The sequence below is a fragment of the Helianthus annuus genome, chromosome 11, assembly GCF_002127325.2.
Source record: "Helianthus annuus cultivar XRQ/B chromosome 11, HanXRQr2.0-SUNRISE, whole genome shotgun sequence".
In the NCBI taxonomy this organism is placed as follows: Eukaryota; Viridiplantae; Streptophyta; class Magnoliopsida; order Asterales; family Asteraceae; genus Helianthus; species Helianthus annuus.
Genome location: NC_035443.2, coordinates 132,671,373 through 132,690,078, shown reverse-complemented (window position 1 = coordinate 132,690,078; position 18,706 = coordinate 132,671,373). Strand labels below are relative to the sequence as shown.

Below are 18,706 nucleotides of genomic sequence, written 5' to 3'. Positions count from 1 at the left end.
GCTCTTGAGAAGATAAGAGTAACCACGACTAGATATACTTACAAGAACTCTCTTCCCCTATGATTTTACTAAGATTTACCATTCGGAACCCTTAAATTTATTTTGACAGGAATATATACCTAACTGATAAATCTTTAGTTATACCTCTTCAAAGTTATAGAGGTAAATGAAGAATTTAAATCCATTAAAAGATCATACAAATTAAATGTAAGAATCTCAAAGCATAGAGAATAGTTCTGGTCAAAGTAAAGTGAAATTCAAAACAAAGACCAGAATATACCTTGAAACTAAACTAACTAAAAATATTCATCCATATTTCAGGGAATCTCGAGGACGAGATTTAAAACAAGGTGGGGAGGATGTAACATTCCCAAAAATTTTATTTATATAAATTATATAAAAACTTATGTTATTAAAAGGATGCATCATGGGTAAGTTGACCAATAAAAAAATATACGGTGTTTTGGCAAACGTAGGAACCGTTTAATAATTTAAAAATACTTTATATTTGAACCTATTCCGTTTTTAATGAAATTTGGTTCAAATTGTAGATAAAAATTATTCTCATTCTAATGACATATTCATTATTTTATAAAACGTCATATTTTATAAGTTATAAGCACCACATAAGTGAAGCAGTTAAATTAATTATAATATATATAATAATAAAATAATAAAAACTAACTAAACATTAGACATTTGAAAAATACGTATGAATGATGACAATTAAATTCATTAATGAATACTTGGAAGATAGAATCCAAAATATCACATTTATGAATCAGTAGTGTACGTGTCCATGTAATTTCGTAATCCCCAAGTCATATTGTAGTATAAATAAGAGCTCCTCACAAAGCCTTTCAAATTGTCCATTCTATTCGTCTCTCGTTCCCTCCCTATTACCTTCATATATATTTTTTTCTTTTCTTTAAATATTAAGCCCATATTGCCCCAAAGCCATGCCCCATTTTAAGTATTGTAGCCCCTGATCACTGATACCCTGTCCGACTGACGTAGGGCCCCGTAACGTATGCCAAGGCTCTGCCTAAATTCGTTGGGGTTCTGTCTCGTGACGTAGGGATACAGTAGAATTGGACCACTATACTTAATGTGAGTGCACTATATATTTTATTAAATAATCCAGGAGTTGTACCCAAAATATAACCACTCTCCTAAAACACCCCTGACACCCTACACTTTCTAAAATACACCCCTTATGTGGAAACCAAGCCCGAAATACAATATATAAATTAAAAACAAGAAATAGTAAGTTGAGGCTGGCTGCGTAGACCCACCCCAACCATTCACGCGGGCCGTATGAAGGTGTAACCGGATTCCTTTGATTTCTTAAGTTCAAGCGGGCCGCGTAAGGTTCCCTTAACATTAATGCGGGCCGCGAGAGGTTCAAAAGGTGGCGCAGCCCGGTGCGGCCACGTGGCCCAACACCCGGCAAACCTACTCGATGACTCAGCCCAGCTACGCGTTGACTAGAGTTGACGCGGGCCGCGTAAGGCCTTGCCTTATTTTACGCGGGCCGCGAGAAAACCCAGGTGAAACACTATATAAGCAGGCCATCGGATCTTCATTTGAATTCGTTCAAAATCGTTTTCTTTCTCTCAATTCTAAAGGGTAGGCATTATACACGGGTATAATACCCCCTAATTAGCGAAGCTCTGCCACGTTGTAAGTATCATAACCCCTGGATACGTATTAGATACTCTGCCCGATTGATCTAGGGTTCCGTAACGGCTGTCGTGGTTCTGCCCGACGTAGTCGTTGGAATACCGTCTCGGGGAGGGTATTACTAATGTTAAAATGGGTTATTATACTAACGCGTGTGCATTGTTTATTTAATTAGACTATAACCAGGGAATCACAAAGGAAAGCCCTATAATAGCAATGTGAGTTGATCCACTTTTTGTTAACTGTTTTTACAAAACCTTAAATTTCCATGCGAATAACAGTTATTGAGTATTTGTAAGAATACAATTACAGTCGGTAAATTTGGGGTTTTGTATACAAAATTTGTTACCACCTGGTAAAGGAGTAACATGACCATAAGTCGGAACGACATTACCGTGTGGTGGTAATTGATATAACTTGGAAACAAATGTAATTGCGGGATCGCCCTCAATACTGTTCACTGTGAAATTACTTTTTATGTAAACCTGATTAAACTGGGATTCACTCACCAGTATTTCCTGCTGATAAAATGTTTTTAAACACGTGTTTCAGGTAACTTAGTGTGAAGCCAATAAAAGCCAGCTGGAGAGCACTGAAGGCTTGGAAAAGTGGCAATAAAGTTACCTAAAATAAAATAGATGTTTTTATTAAATTAAATAGGATTTATTCCTATGAAAATGTATGTACTGCAAAACTTGGGTTTTATCCCATGTGTTTAATATTATGAAAATATGGTGGTTTTACTCTGATAAAATATTTCCTAACTACGGTCCTGATGAAAAAATTCTGCTGCCAAATTAGACAATACACGATACCACCGAAACTGGCTCACGGCCGCCTGTTCCTGAGGGATCGGGGGTTGTGACAGATGCTTAGGACATTTTTTTTAATATTTCATTTGAAGTGTCCATTATTGATCATCTTACTGCATTTTCTTTAGTTTTGTTGTCATTTTACAAGATTTTAAGGTTGTTTTTGTGTTTTGCAGCTTCAATTGTCGCTTCTAAAGCTTTTACGGAATCAGACTGAGTGTTTAATTTGGCTTATGGGTATAGATGATAACGGTGTTTGTGTTTTTTTTTTTGGGTTTTGAATAATGAACACCACGTGTTTGTCGATCAGAGTTGTACATGAGAACCATAGTCTTGGTACTAAGAAGAATAGAGAATGGCAAGAGAAGTTGGTTGTTGTATATTGAGGTTGCGACAAAGCTGCTCGAGGACAATGTTGGGGCGCAAGTAATGAAGTTGGCTGTTGTATATTGAGGTTGCGACAAAGCTGCTCGAGGACAATGTTGCAGCACAGGTAATGCTTATCCTATGTTGCGATAACATCATGTGAAAATTCGATCAATTACTAAGAATGTAACATATAAAGATACCCAGTTCCTTTCTTTTAGTTATTTCTAGAAAGTTTTTATTTCTTATTTTCACATGTAAGCTAATTCAGTTTAGAGTTGTTATCTTTCATTTCAACAGGAAGACCCATTGTTTTCATGTTAAGAAAGACTTTCTTGTGAATCGACACATGTTATATATATTTTTGTTATTTTTTCTCTCTCGTAGCTTTCCAACATATTTATACATATAAATAGAAAGTGAGCATGAATAGTACTTTGCCTAATAATAATTTTTGTTTTAATAATGTTTTTCTTTTTTTAAATAATAGTTTTTTTATTAGTTAACCCTCTAATAATTTTTGATTATTAACTTTTAAAAATGTAGATACGTAGTTGTATTAATTCTTTACTCAATATTTCGGTATAACTTTTGTGTGAACCGTTTCCATGATGAACCGATCTGATTATGATCGAACAACATAGCTACCAATAGCGGTATTAAGAGAAATGGTACCGATTTTCGATTTCATAGTTTCTAATCGATGTAAAACATGTGTCGATATATGCACGGTATACCACAACTTGGTTTTTGGGTTTTATTATTCGATTGCTAAAAAAACTTTCTTTATTATTTAATCCTCTAATAATACGGGATTGTTAGGTCAAAAAATCTAGATACATGCATAGTTGATATTATAATAGATTGTTATTATATTTAATTATAACCTTAAAACATATTTATTTAATTTTAACTTTTAATGATTTTCTTTTTTTAATATTACTGATATTGTCTGAACAACATCAGTAACGGTATTGTATAACATTGGTAATATTTTTTTGTTATTATTAACGTCATCATGTGCCTATTATTATGTATGATTCGATAAAATTTCTACTCGAATGGGTCAAATATAGTTAATTGTTTTATCATCACAAACCGAACATATATTGGCCAAACAATGTTAGTATTCGAACGGGTCATATATAGTTGATTTTATTTATCATCACAAAGCGAACGTATACCGACCAAACAACATCGGTATTCGAACGGGTCATACATAGTTGATTTTTTTTATCATCATAAACCGAACATACACCAACCAAACAACATCGGTAACGATATCGTATTCGTTTTTATAGAATTCTCGATGTGATGGTACAAAATTCATTCAACAGAAAGTAATATTCGCAATAAAGTATTTTTTTGCATCATATGCTTTATCGAGAGTATCTGTACGATACCAGCATTGTAACGGACCGATACCGACCAAATAACACCGGTACCGGTACATGTATTCGTTTTTATTGGTTTTCAATGGATGTAAAAAACGTGTCGATTGGCAATGATTGCTATGTCGGGTGCCGGTATCATACTGGAATGTACCAGACCGAAAATGACCAAAGGCCCGTAGCGAAGCGCGCGAGAATCCCGCTAGTATAATTATTAATTAGCATTAAAAGTTGTAAAATTAAATTTCCAAATTGTATGGTTTTCAAATTTACTTTCATTTATGATCTTATATGTATAAATTAATTTATTTTCTCGTTTTCACTTACAATCACCAAACATCAAATATAAATAAGTTATGAGCATGATTCAATAAAAAGCTACTCAAAAGTGTAGAAAATATTTATATAAAAATATGTATAATTTTGAGCACATCAGTTGCTAAAGAGTAAATCCAACGTATAAGACCCAGGTTTGGTGCGTTTCATATAGGAATCATATATTATGTGACATAAGGGGGACACAATTATCTCGAAAAGAAGCAAGATGAAAGCCGACATGAAGCGAGACCGGCGGGAACACCGCTCCATCTATAGCGACCAACCGAAAACCACGATGAGCATGATTACTTCCCGAACACCATCCCAATAATAATAATAATAATAATAATAATAATAATAATAATTATTATTATTATTATTATTATTATTATTATTATTAATTTGTTATATTACCATTATTATTATTATTATTATTATTAGTTGTTATATATGTTACTTCTTTATTAAAAACTAGACACGATTAACACCATAAATGCAACCAACTAAAAATCAGTATCGATATACAATATTTGGTGAATGGTCTTAATTGATAAAAACTAGATTTACCACCCGCCGTAATGCGGTGGGGGCGTAAAACCATGCCGAATAGCACCAATACCATACCATCGCCAGCGACAACCAATATTGAAGTTACGGTGTATTAATATAAAGAAATTAGACTGCAACATAAAACATAGAAAATAATAATTAAGTCGATTTAGGACCCCGCACGTTATAACGAACCTGTCAAACAGGGAAAAGATAGACGACGTAAAAACGTTGAACCACACACACACGTTGAGCCGTGTTAACTCGCAAAATCTAGTACGAAGCGTAAAACGAAATGTTAAAACGTTGAACTACACACACGTTACGTCGTGTTAATTCGCAAAATTTAAAACGAAAAATCAGCGAAATATGAAAAGTGTGGAGAGGAAAGTTGAAAGCACAAAAGTTATAAGGTTGAATTACAAGATATGAAAACTTTTTGTGTTATAAGTAGAAAAACAAATAAATTTGGGTTAAAAATGAAACATCAATTTTTTTTTTTTTAAAAGCCACCCTAAGCATAAAGTACACACCTATATGCATACAAATGTTGTTTATTTATAGTTTGTTAATTGTTAATTGTTAATTTGTTAGTGATTTAGGATAGAAGGGATGAAAAATATCAATTTCAAGGGTCCAAGTATGGTTAGCAACGGAATGCTAAGGGATGAAAAATGAATGTGTTGTTAATATGGAAGTGAGAGAGCTAGAGATGAGAAAGATGGATTCCCAACACCCATTAATGATATCAAATAAAATATCGAATAATAAATATGAAAATCAAATAAAATACCGAATAAGAACCGAAACTATTTTTTATTTCTTATTAAAATCTATAGTCTATGAATTTTTAAGAAAACAAAGAGGACTAGGGTTGATGGTAGCATAGGACAGAAGCTCGGGATCATGCTCGAATATCTTCATTTCTTCATGACTCAATGTGAGTATAGCTTCAACACCATCACCTTTCGGCGTTTCATTCATATTCAATAACCTATCGCCTCCAGCGTTCATGGCATAAAACCATATTGGCTTTCCCCATCCGAAATCGACGTCATAAATTCCAATATTCAATAAGCTCGAAGCTATGATGCCGTTTCCTTCCTTTATCATATCCATTATCTGATTTAATGTTCTCAATCTCTCATTGATGGTCTCATGTCCCATTTCTCCTTTTTGGGAATCAATGTGAGCTGAGTTGATTTTTGCTATTGATTCTCTTAACTCACCCATCATGGTTGGCAAGTCCAGTTGCCTCCCAGGAAAGCATATAGCAACAGCTCCACCAATAAGGTTTCCAATTGAGTCATTGGGCAAAGGAGGTATTGCCCTTTTTCGAAAGTTGACCGCTGATAACAACACATGAGGGGATTGTGGACCAAATGGTCTTACTTTTGATGCTGCTTTTGCAACAGCTTTCCAAACTACAGCAGTTGTCGCCTCCATGCGGGTTGGTCCATTTATTGAGTTGGGGATGGCAACCGGTTGGGCCTTGAGCAAAGCCAAAGCCGTTGAATCAAACATAAATCTTTTTGTACTAAGAATTTTGGTGGACCATAACTTGGAAGACAGTGAGCCATGTACTAAACAAGGATTGTTTGGAAAGATCTCAGAAGCCACAAAACTCGGTGAAATTGTTTCTGTTGAACCTCTCGCAGCTACGGCCCACGCTTTCATAAACGTGCAGAATGTGTGTCCATCAAAGATCTTGTGTGACACACTTGCGGAAATCCCAATCCCACCACAAAGGAAAAAGTTCACCTGATAGAGTGACAAAGAGATCTCATATACATATATAGCGCTATGATCGGAAGCTACAATTAAAACTTACCTGAATACCAATGACATAATTTCCTACTGAAGATTCCACGGTGCAAGGGCTTTCAGGTGTCAACTCTCTAACCTTTTCATCATCTGGATGACATAGAAAGTCTTGCAGCTTCTGGTTGACTCTTGCTTCTATGTAATAGATTCCTTCATCGTTGCACTCGATTTGCATATTGTCCTTAATTTTTCCAGCAAGAGGGTAGAATCGAGTAAGAACCTTAGCTAAAGTCTCCTTGAGATGTTTTGATCTTTTAGTTACTACATCCTTCACGCTAGCGTTGTCGGTATTAGGAAAAAATAAGATCAAAGGGGTGTAGACATCGTACATATATTGGTCTATAATGGAGAGATTGAAGGTTCTTAGATGATGTGGAGTTGGAGAAGTTGGTTTTATGGTTTGTCTTGAAATTATTTCAAGCTCCTTCGATAACCTGCATAAATATAGTAATAAGCTAGCCACAATCTATGCATGAGTTTCATGTTTAGACAATACAGAGATCAAGGTTGCCTTTGCTAACCTGTAGGTGGATTCAGTACTATAATATCGACTTGAAAACAAGGATGAAGGCTGCAGTTGAGGTTGCTGAAAATTGATGGCACGTCGGGTTGCTTTATGGGCTGAGAATAACCACTTCATTTTCTATGGATGATGATCAGCTTCATATCACACTCCTCATTATATAGGATGCAAAGCTGATTCCATTTGAAGACTTCACTCTTCTTTTTATGACTTCTTTTTTTTTTTTTTTTTTTTTTGCTATAGTGAAAAAATTGAAGTTTACGATAACCATCCTTCTTTATTAGAGTTTGAGACGGTAAACCAAAGAGTTTATAATTTGGAAAGTTTAATATATAATTTTCTAACAAGTTTGTTAAATATACTAGTTTTTTTTAGTAAATTACAAGTTTTGTCCTTTATCTTTACATCATTTACAGACGGTGTCTTTTAGCGCAAAAGCTGACAATTTTTGTACTTAATTTCCAAAATTTTGCACGTTCTATCCTTAAGGCCAAACCCAGTTAGATTTTTTGGTTAAGCATGCTCATGTGCCTTGCACATGAGAGCATTCTTGTCATTTCACTTTTTCAGAGGCCATTTTGTAAAGAAAATTTACATTAAATGTCATTTTAGTTCATGTGGTTTGGGACATTTTATCAATTTAGTCCAAAGGTTTCATTTTTCGCTTGTGGGTCCAAAAAAGTTCCGTGGTTGCCATTTTAGTCCACTAGCTTAACTTCATCCATTTTTTCGATTAATGAGAAGGGCAATTTGGTCATTTTATATGTAATTTTGTTAACTAGAAGGGCAATTCAGCCATATATAAACTGACCGAATTGCCCTTCTCGTTAACATAAAAAATGAATGAAATTAACCCAGTGGACTAAACTGGCAACGATGAAACCTTTTTGGACCCACATGTGAAAAATGAAACCTTTGGACTAAACTGGCAATGTGACCCAAACCATAGGGACTAAAATAATATTTAACTCGAAAATTTATTCAATGACTATTTTGGACCAAACTTAAAAAAAAAAATATATATAAACTCTCTTTCTTCTCTCTCTCGTCTGAAAACTCCCCTCTCTTTGTCTGTCTCTCTCTCTCTCTCTAATCTGAAAACTCCCCTATCTTTCTCTCTTCTCTCTAACAATTTAAAAGATGACAGAATTTCATATGATCATCAGACATGCAATTAACATTTAACATCTAAATCGTTAAACAAACTTATCAAAATCAGTCACTCTGCTTTGCACATAAGTTCAAATCACTAAAAGCAGTAATCGTAACTGTTAATTCGAACTCAAAATCAATGAATTTCAGTAGATCCAACAAATTCGAAGCATAAATCAAGTGAAAGACAATGAATTTCATTTGTATATTTTGCTTTGTAAACGTATCTGCCACAATGACACCAGTTTTAGTTGTGGCTCAGTGTATTTACGGTGATGGAGGTGGTGTGGCCGGAGACTTGATGATCAGAATTGTTTTTTGGGGTTTTTTGGTTTTGGGGATTTTTGGAGGTGTTGATTTGGATTTTAGGTGGTGTGTTGATGGTAGATGAGTTGATAGTGATGGTGGGTTGGAGGTGGTAGTGGTGAAGAGAGAGAGAGAGAGGGAGTTATATATATATATATATATATATGTATATATATATATATATATATATATATGTATATATATATAGGTAAAGAGTAGTGTACAAATTACCTAATCATACATTACATACGCGACATTCTTAGCCATACACGTGTCCTGATTCATTTTTTCTTTAATAAGGTTAAATCAGACAATTAATTCAATCATCTGAGGGCAAATTCATCTCTTCATTCAATCAGCGAGAAGTTCGTTACACTGATATCCCGGTAATTATCATTCGAATCAGTTTCAAATTTTTCATAATTCTCAAATTGCAGTTTTCGTTCTGCTGTGTTAGGGTTTCATTCAATTTTTTTTTCCCGATGGATCCATAGAGTAGCACTGGACGAACAGATGTTGATTTTGAAGAAACTCGACCGATCGGTGATCATGCTCAATTATCTGCATATCAGAGAGTTTCGATTGAGGATGTTTTAAATCTGCAACCTGCAAATCCAAATCCAAATCCAAATCCAAATGCAAGTACAAGTGCTGTAACCTAAGGGACGAATGGTAATTATGTTAATTCAGATCTCTAAATTATTCGTATACTTGTTTTTTGTTTAATCGTAGCAATGATTTTACATTTGTTGTTTTTGAAGTTTGAATGTTGATTATATTTTTGACATGAAAGCAACATGTACAAATTCGCATGTTATGAGTCTTTCAAATCGCATTTGATGTTTATTTTCTTTACGCATTTTCGCATGTTATGTTATGATAAATCGCATGTATAAAACAGATTAATCAAAATCATCATTTTCGCATGTTATTATTCATACAATTCGCATGTGTGTTGTTCATTACGATGAAATTATGTTGTTATTAATATATCGCATGTAACTAGTCTGATAATTCGCATGTTTTTTGTTTTTCTCATTTGATTCATGTAGATGAAAGGGTTTACACTCCGGAGGTTCAAGCATCAGCTACACTTGTGGTTGGAATGCAATTTATCTCTATTGAACAAGCATATGCATTTTACCAATCATATGCTAAGTTAGCTGGGTTTTCTATTCGGAAAGGTGGTGAAGTACAAAGTGGTGGTATAATCAAAACTAAGTATTTTGTTTGTTCTAAAGAGGAACATAAGCCACTGTGTATTGACGATGGTTCGAAGTCAAAAAAGCAGTTCAAAACAAGGAACATGGGGACTATTAGAATTGGATGCAAACCTCAACTTATGCTTCGCACTGTGGATGGTAGATTATATACAGTAAAGCAATTTGTTGATGGCCATAATCACACGTTTGTATGTCAAGATGATATTCACATGCTTCCAGCTTATAGACAATTGTCAGATGTTCAGGAGGATATGGTTTGGGAACTAGGCACTTTAAACCTTGGTCCTGTCAAAGCTTTCCATATAATGAGGAAACGTTATGGTGGTTTCGAGAACGTTGGTGCCACGGTTGATGATTGCAAAAATTTTAGGAAGCGAATTAACAGCTATATAGGAGAATGTGACGCTGACATGGTGATTAATATGATGACTGACAAAAAAAGTATTTAGCTGATTATTCATACGAATATTCTGTTGATGATGACAAACGGTTAACTGGTTTGTTCTGGGCTGATGGTTTGTGCAAGCTTAACTATATGGAATTTGGGGATGTGATATCGTTCGATGCAACTTTCAAAACAAACAGGTGAATACCGCATGTTATATGACTTCATGAACCTGTTTGTTTTCGCATGTGTTTTTATATATTTCGGATGTTTTCAATGTGTTTTCGCATGTGTTTCTTCAGGTACAAGATGGTGTTTGTTCCGTTCACTGGCATTGACAACCACTGTCGAAATGTAACACTTGGAGCTGGGTTGTTGGCATCGGAGAACATTGAATCATATAAATGGATTCTGAATTCATTCTTAAGGTCATTTGGTCAGCAGCCAAAGGTTGTAGTGACGGACCAAGACCCTGCTATGAAACAGGCTATTGAGGAGGTTTTTGCTAATAGCAGACACAGATTGTGCATGTCGCACATAATGAAAAAAGTGGCAGATAAGGTATAGCATGCTATATTGTCTTTCGTTAGCTGTATTTTTTTTAATATAGATTTTTGTTATAGGCTGATATAAAAAGCATTTATTGTTATAGGTTGGACACGAGTTGTGCAATAATGATGAGTTTAAAAGGAGGATGTGCGACATTGTATGGACTGATTCCATTGAGCCCGAAGAATTCGAGAGGCAGTGGAAGTTGGTGATGATCGAGTTCGGGCTCACTGAAAACAAATGGATTGATGATATGTTTGTGATGAGATCCATGTGGATTCCGGCTTTTTACCGGCACGAGCCAATGTCGAGACTTATGAGAACAACTTCAAGATCAGAGAGTGAGAACCATTTTTTTTTTGCCAGGTGGCTAATTCACAACTCATTCTCGTAGAGTTTATGAATCATTTTGACGGTGCAATGGATGTACAAAGGTTCAATCATAGAAAGAATGATCATATTTCAAGATATACTGAGCCAGCTGATTGGAGCGAAACTACTTTGGAAAAGGATGCTGCTAAGATCTACACCAGGTCTATATTTTTTGATTAGCAATATAACAACCCTCGGTAAAACCGACATCCTCATAATAATTCTGACACTTTATATATCTTTAAATATATCAATATGTCTTTATACGCACCCCGTATATGAAAACCGAGCCCCAAAATAGATTATACTATATAAAATAAATAAAAACAATAATTATTAAGTTGAGGCGGACCGCGTAGGGCCTCACCTCAAGTTCATGCGGGCCGCGCGAGTGTGTAACCAGACTTCGCCAAAACTATAAGTTAATGCGGGCCGCGTACAAGTTTGGTTAAGTCCATGCGGGCCGCGAGCACCTGAAATCTGGCAACGTCCTGGGCCGCCACCTGGCCCAACACCCGTCGAAGCTATACGATGACTGGGCTAAGCTACGCGTTGACCCAGCCTTGACGTGGGCCGCGTAAGCTCAGCCCAAATGTCACGCGGGCCGCGTGGAGACGCGATTACAGCCCTATATAAGAAGGCAACGGGCTTTCAGTTTCCGTCGCTCACAACTTTCTTTCTTTCTTTCTAAATTTCTGAAGTAGTATACACTATAGCCGGGCATTATACCCCCTAAAATAGCGAGGTTCTGCTACGATGTAAGTATTATAACCCCTGGAGACGTATTAGATACGCTGCCCGATTGATCTAGGGTTCCGTAACGGCTGTCGTGGTTCTGCCCGACGTAGTCGTTGGAATGCCGTCTCGGGGAGGGTATTACTAATGTTAAAATGGGTTATTATACTAACACACGTGCATTTGTGTAAATTATAGATATTCACCAGGAAACCATAAAGGATAACCTAAAATAGCAATGTGAGTAATCCTCTTTTTGTTAACTGTTTTTCCAAAACCTTAAATACTTTTCCATGCGAACGACAGTTATTGAGTATTTGTAAGAATACAATTATCGTGGGTATGTTGGGGTTTTGTATACAAAATTTGTTACAACCTGGTTATGGAGTAACATTACCACAAGTCGGGTGTCGATAGTACCACGGGTGATAATTGATATAACTTGGAAACAAATGTAATTGCGGATGCGCCCTCAATACTGTTCACTGTGACTTTCTATTTAAACTTGATTAAACTGGGATTCACTCACCAGTATTTCCCACTGACAAAATGTTTTTAAAACGCTTTCAGGTAACGAAATGTGAAAGCCAAATAGAAGCCAGCTGGAGAGCACTGGAGGCTTGGAAAAGTGGCAATAAAAGTTACCTAAATAAAAAGAAAGCGTTTATTTCAATAAAGTGGGATTTATCCCTGTAATTCAGTTTGTAATAAAAACTTGGGTTTTACCCATATGTTTAATATTATAAAATATGGTGGTTTACTCTGATTCAATAGTTCCTAACTACGGTCCTGATGAAAATTTCCGCTGCCAAATTGGATAAATAAACGTGATACCACCGAAACTGGCTCACGGCCGCCCGTTCCCGGGAAATAGGGATCGGGGGTTGTGACAGAAGGTGGTATCAGAGCTATGCCACTGATTCAGCCGCAGAAGTGTTCTGCTGACATCAAAATTCAAATTGTTAGGAAATAAATTACGGAAATACGTGCATAATTGTAATTGCTTGTTATGTGTTATCTGACTATTTATTAGTTTACAGTATGAGTGACCAAGGACCTTCTGACGCCTATCGTCAACTGTCTGGTTCACCTAGGAGCGAAGGCACCTCCTCTTCTCAGCCTGCCCTCTCAGGGTATTCTGCTGACACAGAAGAAGGGATCTTTGTGTTTAAGGCTCAGTCTGAAGAGCCATTTCCTCAGAAAAAGAGGGGATGGTTCAGTAGGGGAGCGCACGAGCGTAGGAAAAGAATGAAAAAGTTGCAGGAACAGCGAGTGTTAGCCGCAGCAAAAAGAGAAACTGATGCTTATAATCAGGATATGCTCAATAGGGGTATTGCTAATATCCATATTTTAGCAACCACTGCTGCTGACCCAAACCTGGAACAAATGCTAGCACCACAACCACAAAATCCTGACCAACCCATGGAAGTAGAAAACCAGATAGAAATGCCTGATTACAACCCGGAGGAGATACCTAGGGTACCTGCACCTGATCCTCTAGACCCAAAAAATTACGACCCCTGGTGGGACGATGTTAGGGACTACGTGCAACAAAACCCAATACAGGAAAATGTGCCAATGCCCAACTTAGGAGCTTATCCAGGGTTAGATCCTCAAGATCCCTACAACATTAGTGATGCATACGTTAGGGAAATTTTAGAGAATCCATACCCGTACCAGGCCCCTATGCCTCCGTATCAGGAACCCGTACCTCAGTTTCCAAACCCAATCCTAGAACCTGCACCCCCAATGAGTGCAGAAAATGTCCAGGAACTTAGGACTTTTGGGGAGGAAATTTTAGAAAGCAGTGATCGTATGCGACAGGTGGGAGAACGCCTCGTATGGAAATACGATGAGCGTAATATGGATTTTTGGATGAATCCATATCAGTGAAGGTGATGGCAGAAATGGTAGTAGTAATAATAATAATAATAAAATAATATATGTGTGTATGTGTTAGAAAAAAAAAAGAAAAGAAAACTACGGATGCATACTATTAGTATTGTAGCTTTACATTTCAGTCGGTACTGTAATTTTAATTTCTGTACTGGTGTGTATTGATGCATACTATATAAATAGAGTAAATGTCGCAATGCTCGACGCTTTTGGTTAAAAAGTGCGTGTCATGTGATTAGCTATATTCAAATATTATTCGTGATATTAATATTTGGTAAATGTCAAAAATTCAGATGGCCGACGAGGGAAATCAAGATAATCTGAATAACGATAACCAGAGTAATAATAACGTGGTTAATGAGAATCCGGACAACAATAACAATGGAAACCAAATGGATAATAGTGCCGTTCAGCATATTGTGGCACAAGGAATTATAGATGCAATGCCATTTATTATTCAAACGATTCAAGAAGCGAATAATAAAAGTAAGCATAGCAGCAAACGACCAAGTGAACCAGAACACAGCGTGAACAATGGACCCGTACTTCAAGCGCCCATTCCCAAAAGAAGAAGAACCATGCCACATGGTTGTTCTTACAAAGAATTCTGGTCCTGCAAACCAATAGAATTCTCGGGCAATGAAGGACCCATTGCAGCTTTACGCTGGATAGAGAAAACTGAGGCAGTTCTGAAAATAAGCAAGTGTGCTGAAGAAGATAAAATCATGTTTGCTTCAAATCTGTTTAAAAACGCAGCCTTAGAATGGTGGAACACTATCCTCCAGTCAAGAGGAAGTGATAGGGTTTATAACATGGAATGGGAGGAATTCAAGAACATGGTGGAAAGGAAATTCTGCCCTCCCAATGAAAAAGAACAGATAGCAAATAAGTTCCTAAATCTTAGAATGACCGGGGTAGACAGTAAGGGTTACACTACCACATTCTTTGAATATGCTAGGATAGTACCAACCCTTGCATCACCTGACCGGTATTAATCTCCCGTTATATCTGGGGATTAATTGGAGAGATTAGACATGTAGTCAAGGCAGCTAGACCCCAAACTATAGAAGAAGCTGTAGAACTAGCCAATACCTTGACAGATGAGTTAATCCATACTAGAGAAGAAGACCAGAGGAGAAACCTAACCCAAAGGCTTACCCAAGAATTCCGTTCTGGGAATTCCAACCGTAGAAATATAGGTTCTACCTCTGCACCATACTGCAGGAACTGCAAGAAGAAGCATTCTGGAAGATGCTCTACTTACTGCAATTACTGTAAGGCGCCAGGTCACAAGGAAGAGAATTGCAGAAGAAAAGCCAGTAATGGAATGTGCTACAACTGTGGAGAAAAAGGTCATATTAGGACAAACTGCCCAAAGTTGACTCCAGCTGCAAACAACAAGAACCCTAAAAATGCTAGAGCATTCGTTTTGACTGCAGACGAAGCCAAGATGATTCCAGACGTCATTGCTGGTACATTTTTAGTTAATGATATTTTTGCTAAAGTATTATTTGACTCTGGTGCAAACCAAAGTTTTATTAATACTTCATTTTGCAAACTCCTAAATCAATCATTAACTAAACTACCACAAGAATGTCTAGTAGAAACAGCAAATGGAGAAACCATTAAGATTTCTGAAATCTTGCAAGGAGCAAGAATAGAAATTTTTAATCAAAAATTTATTGCAAACCTTTACCCGATGAATCTGGTAGGATTTGATGTCGTATTAGGAATGGATTGGTTAATAGCCAATAAAGCCAATATCTTATGTGATCAAAAGTCAATACAGATAAAATCACCAAGAGGTGAAAAGATCACAATTAAAGGAGATAAACCATCTAGATCCACTAAATTCATCTCTGTAATGAAAACTGCAAGTTGTATAAGAAAAGGATCTATAGTGTATTTGATTTCTATAATCACTAACACTAAAGGAAAAGAATTAAAAGATATCCCGGTAGTATCCCAATTTACAGATGTCTTTCCAGAAGAATTTCCAGGATTACCACCAGACAGAGAAGTGGAATTTAGAATCCATCTGCTACCAGGGACAGCACCAATTGCCAAAGCACCTTACCGTTTGGCACCCGCTGAAATGCAAGAACTAAAGAAACAATTAGACGAATTATTGGAAAAAGGATTTATACAGCCAAGTTCATCGCCATGGGGAGCACCGATATTGTTTGTCAAAAAGAAGGACGGATCAATGCGTATGTGCATTGACTACCGTGAATTGAACAAAGTCACGATTAAGAATCGGTACCCATTACCAAGAATCGATGATTTGTTTGATCAACTTCAAGGAGCTCGATTTTTCTCTAAAATCGATTTAAGATCAGGATATCATCAATTAAAAGTACAGGAAGAAGATATTCCTAAAACCGCTTTCAGAACAAGGTATGGTCATTATGAATTTACTGTCATGCCATTTGGTTTAACCAATGCCCCAGCCGCATTTATGGACATGATGAACCGAATATGTAAACCATATTTGGATAAATTCATAATTGTCTTCATAGATGATATTCTAATTTACTCTAAAAGTAAAGAAGAGCATGCAAAGCACTTGCACTTACTTTTAAGTTTGTTAAGAAAAGAAAAGCTTTATGCTAAATTTTCAAAGTGTGAGTTTTGGTTAGAACAGGTACAATTTCTCGGACATTTAGTTAACCATGAAGGAATTCATGTAGACCCAACAAAAATCGAGGCAATTACCAAATGGAAAACCCCAGAGTCACCAACTGAAGTTAGAAGTTTCTTAGGATTGGCCGGTTATTATAGAAGATTTATTCGAGATTTTTCTAGGATAGCCATCCCTTTGACTAAGTTCACCTGTAAATCTGTTAAGTTTGAATGGGGACCAAAACAAGAAGAAGCCTTTAGAATTCTTAAGCAAAGATTAACCCATACACCCATACTAGCATTACCAGAAGGAACTGAAGACTTTGTAGTCTTTTGTGATGCTTCAAAGTTAGGTTATGGATGCGTATTGATGCAACGTCAAAAGGTTATAGCTTATGCATCTAGACAGCTTAAGAGTCACGAAGGAAATTATTCGACCCATGATTTGGAATTAGGAGCCATAATTTTTGCCCTTAAGATTTGGAGACATTATCTTTATGGTAGTAAGTTTACCATATTCACGGATCATAAGAGTTTAAGATATGTCTTCGGGCAAAAAGAGTTGAATATGAGACAGAGACGCTGGATGGAATTACTTAGTGATTATGATTGTGATATCCAGTATCATGCAGGAAAAGCCAATGTGGTGGCTGATGCTTTAAGTCGAAAATATCACGAAAAGCCAAAAAGGGTACGTTCTCTTAAATTAAATCTGCAAGTAGATTTAAATGAACAGATTAGAGAAGCACAAGAATCAGTAATCAAGGAAGATACTGAAAAATTAAAAGGAATGATTAAGGAATTAGAACAGGGAACAGATGGAATTTGGAGGTTCCATAAAAAGAGAATGTGGATACCTAAATTAGGAAATTTATGTCACCGTATATTAGAAGAAGCCCATAAATCTAAATATACGATGCACCTAGGAAGTGATAAAATGTACCAGGATTTAAGGAAGAATTTCTGGTGGATAGGAATGAAAAAGGACATAGCAACTTATGTTTCTAAATGTTTGACTTGCTCACAAGTTAAAGCTGAAAACCAGAAACCTTCAGGTTTGTTACAGCAGTTAGAAATGCCGGTTTGGAAATGGGAATTGATAACAATGGATTTTGTTACCAAATTGCCTAAAACAAGGAAAGGTAATGATACAATCTGGGTGATTGTAGATAGATTAACCAAGTCAGCTCATTTCTTACCAATGAAGGAAACCTTTAGTATGGAACAATTAGCCAAATTGTATGTAAATGAAATTGTTTCATTACATGGCATTCCTTTATCAATTGTTTCTGATAGGGATAGCCGTTTTACCTCTCATTTTTGGTCAAGTTTCCAAAAAGCAATGGGAACCAGGTTAAATCTAAGCACAGCTTATCATCCTCAAACAGACGGACAAAGTGAAAGGACAATTCAGACAATGGAGGACATGCTTAGAGCTTGTGTAATTGATTTTGGAGGTAATTGGGACGAACACTTACCTTTAATAGAATTTTCTTATAATAACAGTTATCACACAAGTATCAATGCTGCACCATTCGAAGCACTTTATGGACGAAAGTGCAGAACCCCAGTCTGTTGGGCAGAAATTGGGGAAAAACAATTATCTGGACCTGAAGTAGTACAAGAAACAACTGACAAAATCATTCAAGTCAAGGAACGACTGAAAGCAGCACGTGATCGACAAAAGAGTTATGCCGATAACAGACGCAAACCATTAGAATTTCAAGTAGGAGATAAGGTATTATTGAAAGTCTCTCCCTGGAAAGGAGTGGTAAGATTCATCAAAAGAGGAAAGCTAAGTCCCAGGTATATTGGACCTTTTAAAATTATCAGAAGAATAGGACCTGTAGCTTATCAGCTACAACTGCCAGAGGAAATGGCAGGAATACATGATGTATTTCATGTATCTAATCTCAAAAAGTGTCTAGCTGACAAATCACTCGTAGTACCTCTCAAAGATATAGAGGTAAATGAGCAACTCAAGTTTGTGGAGAAGCCTC

At 36.4% G+C, this 18,706-nt stretch overlaps 1 protein-coding gene across 1 annotated transcript; it reads right to left on the bottom strand.

Moving 5' to 3' along the window:
* Nucleotides 1-5,959: 5,959 nt before the first annotated feature.
* Nucleotides 5,960-7,583, bottom strand: LOC110870716 (stemmadenine O-acetyltransferase). The gene is made up of 3 exons (XM_022119889.2): nucleotides 7,465-7,583; nucleotides 6,951-7,377; nucleotides 5,960-6,880 (listed from the first exon to the last, which is right to left on the bottom strand). Exons 1-3 carry the CDS (start codon nucleotides 7,581-7,583, stop codon nucleotides 5,960-5,962), a joined length of 1,467 nt encoding a protein of 488 aa, XP_021975581.1.
* Between the last annotated feature and the right edge of the window lie 11,123 nt (nucleotides 7,584-18,706).